Source organism: Penaeus monodon, chromosome 34 (genome assembly GCF_015228065.2).
Source record: "Penaeus monodon isolate SGIC_2016 chromosome 34, NSTDA_Pmon_1, whole genome shotgun sequence".
Taxonomy (NCBI): domain Eukaryota; kingdom Metazoa; phylum Arthropoda; class Malacostraca; order Decapoda; family Penaeidae; genus Penaeus; species Penaeus monodon.
Genome location: NC_051419.1, coordinates 31,277,377 through 31,278,076, shown reverse-complemented (window position 1 = coordinate 31,278,076; position 700 = coordinate 31,277,377). Strand labels below are relative to the sequence as shown.

The 700-nt window shown below is 37.1% G+C and overlaps 1 protein-coding gene across 1 annotated transcript in view; it reads right to left on the bottom strand.

Moving 5' to 3' along the window:
- Window positions 1-700, bottom strand: part of LOC119594718 (serine/threonine-protein phosphatase 6 regulatory subunit 3-A-like) — a gene marked incomplete in the record, with an annotated part of 49,082 nt that overhangs the window by 4,490 nt on the left and 43,892 nt on the right. The window contains 2 exon segments of the mRNA XM_037943777.1: window positions 61-84; window positions 516-622. Of these exon segments, the coding sequence (XP_037799705.1) occupies window positions 61-84; window positions 516-622 (131 nt within the window).

Here is a 700-nt window from a genome sequence, read left to right as displayed (position 1 = left end):
CCATCATTCTGCTATCATCATCTAATCCCTCTCACTACAAGGTCTTGGGTGTCACAGTACCATAGCTATTCCACGAGTTTGAAACTTGAAAATCGAGAAACATAAACATTAGCGTCTTTCTTCCAAGGTCATATAAATTACATAGTTAAGAGTGTAATACATTTGGATAAATCAGAAATAATATCATGACTATTTGAAGTATGAATGGATTCTGAAATAGTCAGAATGCCTCCAAGAGCTCCTCTGTTATTTGAATTGTGTGAGATCTATCCTTCTGCAAACTGCCTGATATAATTGCACCTATATGAATGTATCTAATCAATGTACCATAACAGTAACCTGGAATAACCTACAGCCAAAACACAATCAATAATCCTACATCTCAAAGCTATCAGAACAGAGGGGTAATAAAACTACAAGAGGATACTACTGATACTTTGATTAACCTTGGATGAAATTAGGTACAATATTATGAGAGTTTGCAAAACTAGAAAAGAAAAGTAAACAGTTCTCACCATCTGGATCCACTTCCATTTTCGTTTCTCCTGAAGACAACCCTCTGATGCCTTCTTCCTCGTCCTCGTCATCGGAACTAGAACAGGATTCCTTCTCCTTTGCACTGCTGAGGGACACAAGATGGCCATCACATGAGTTTAACATCATTTTTAACCAGGTATGTGATTCACCATATTTCTCCACA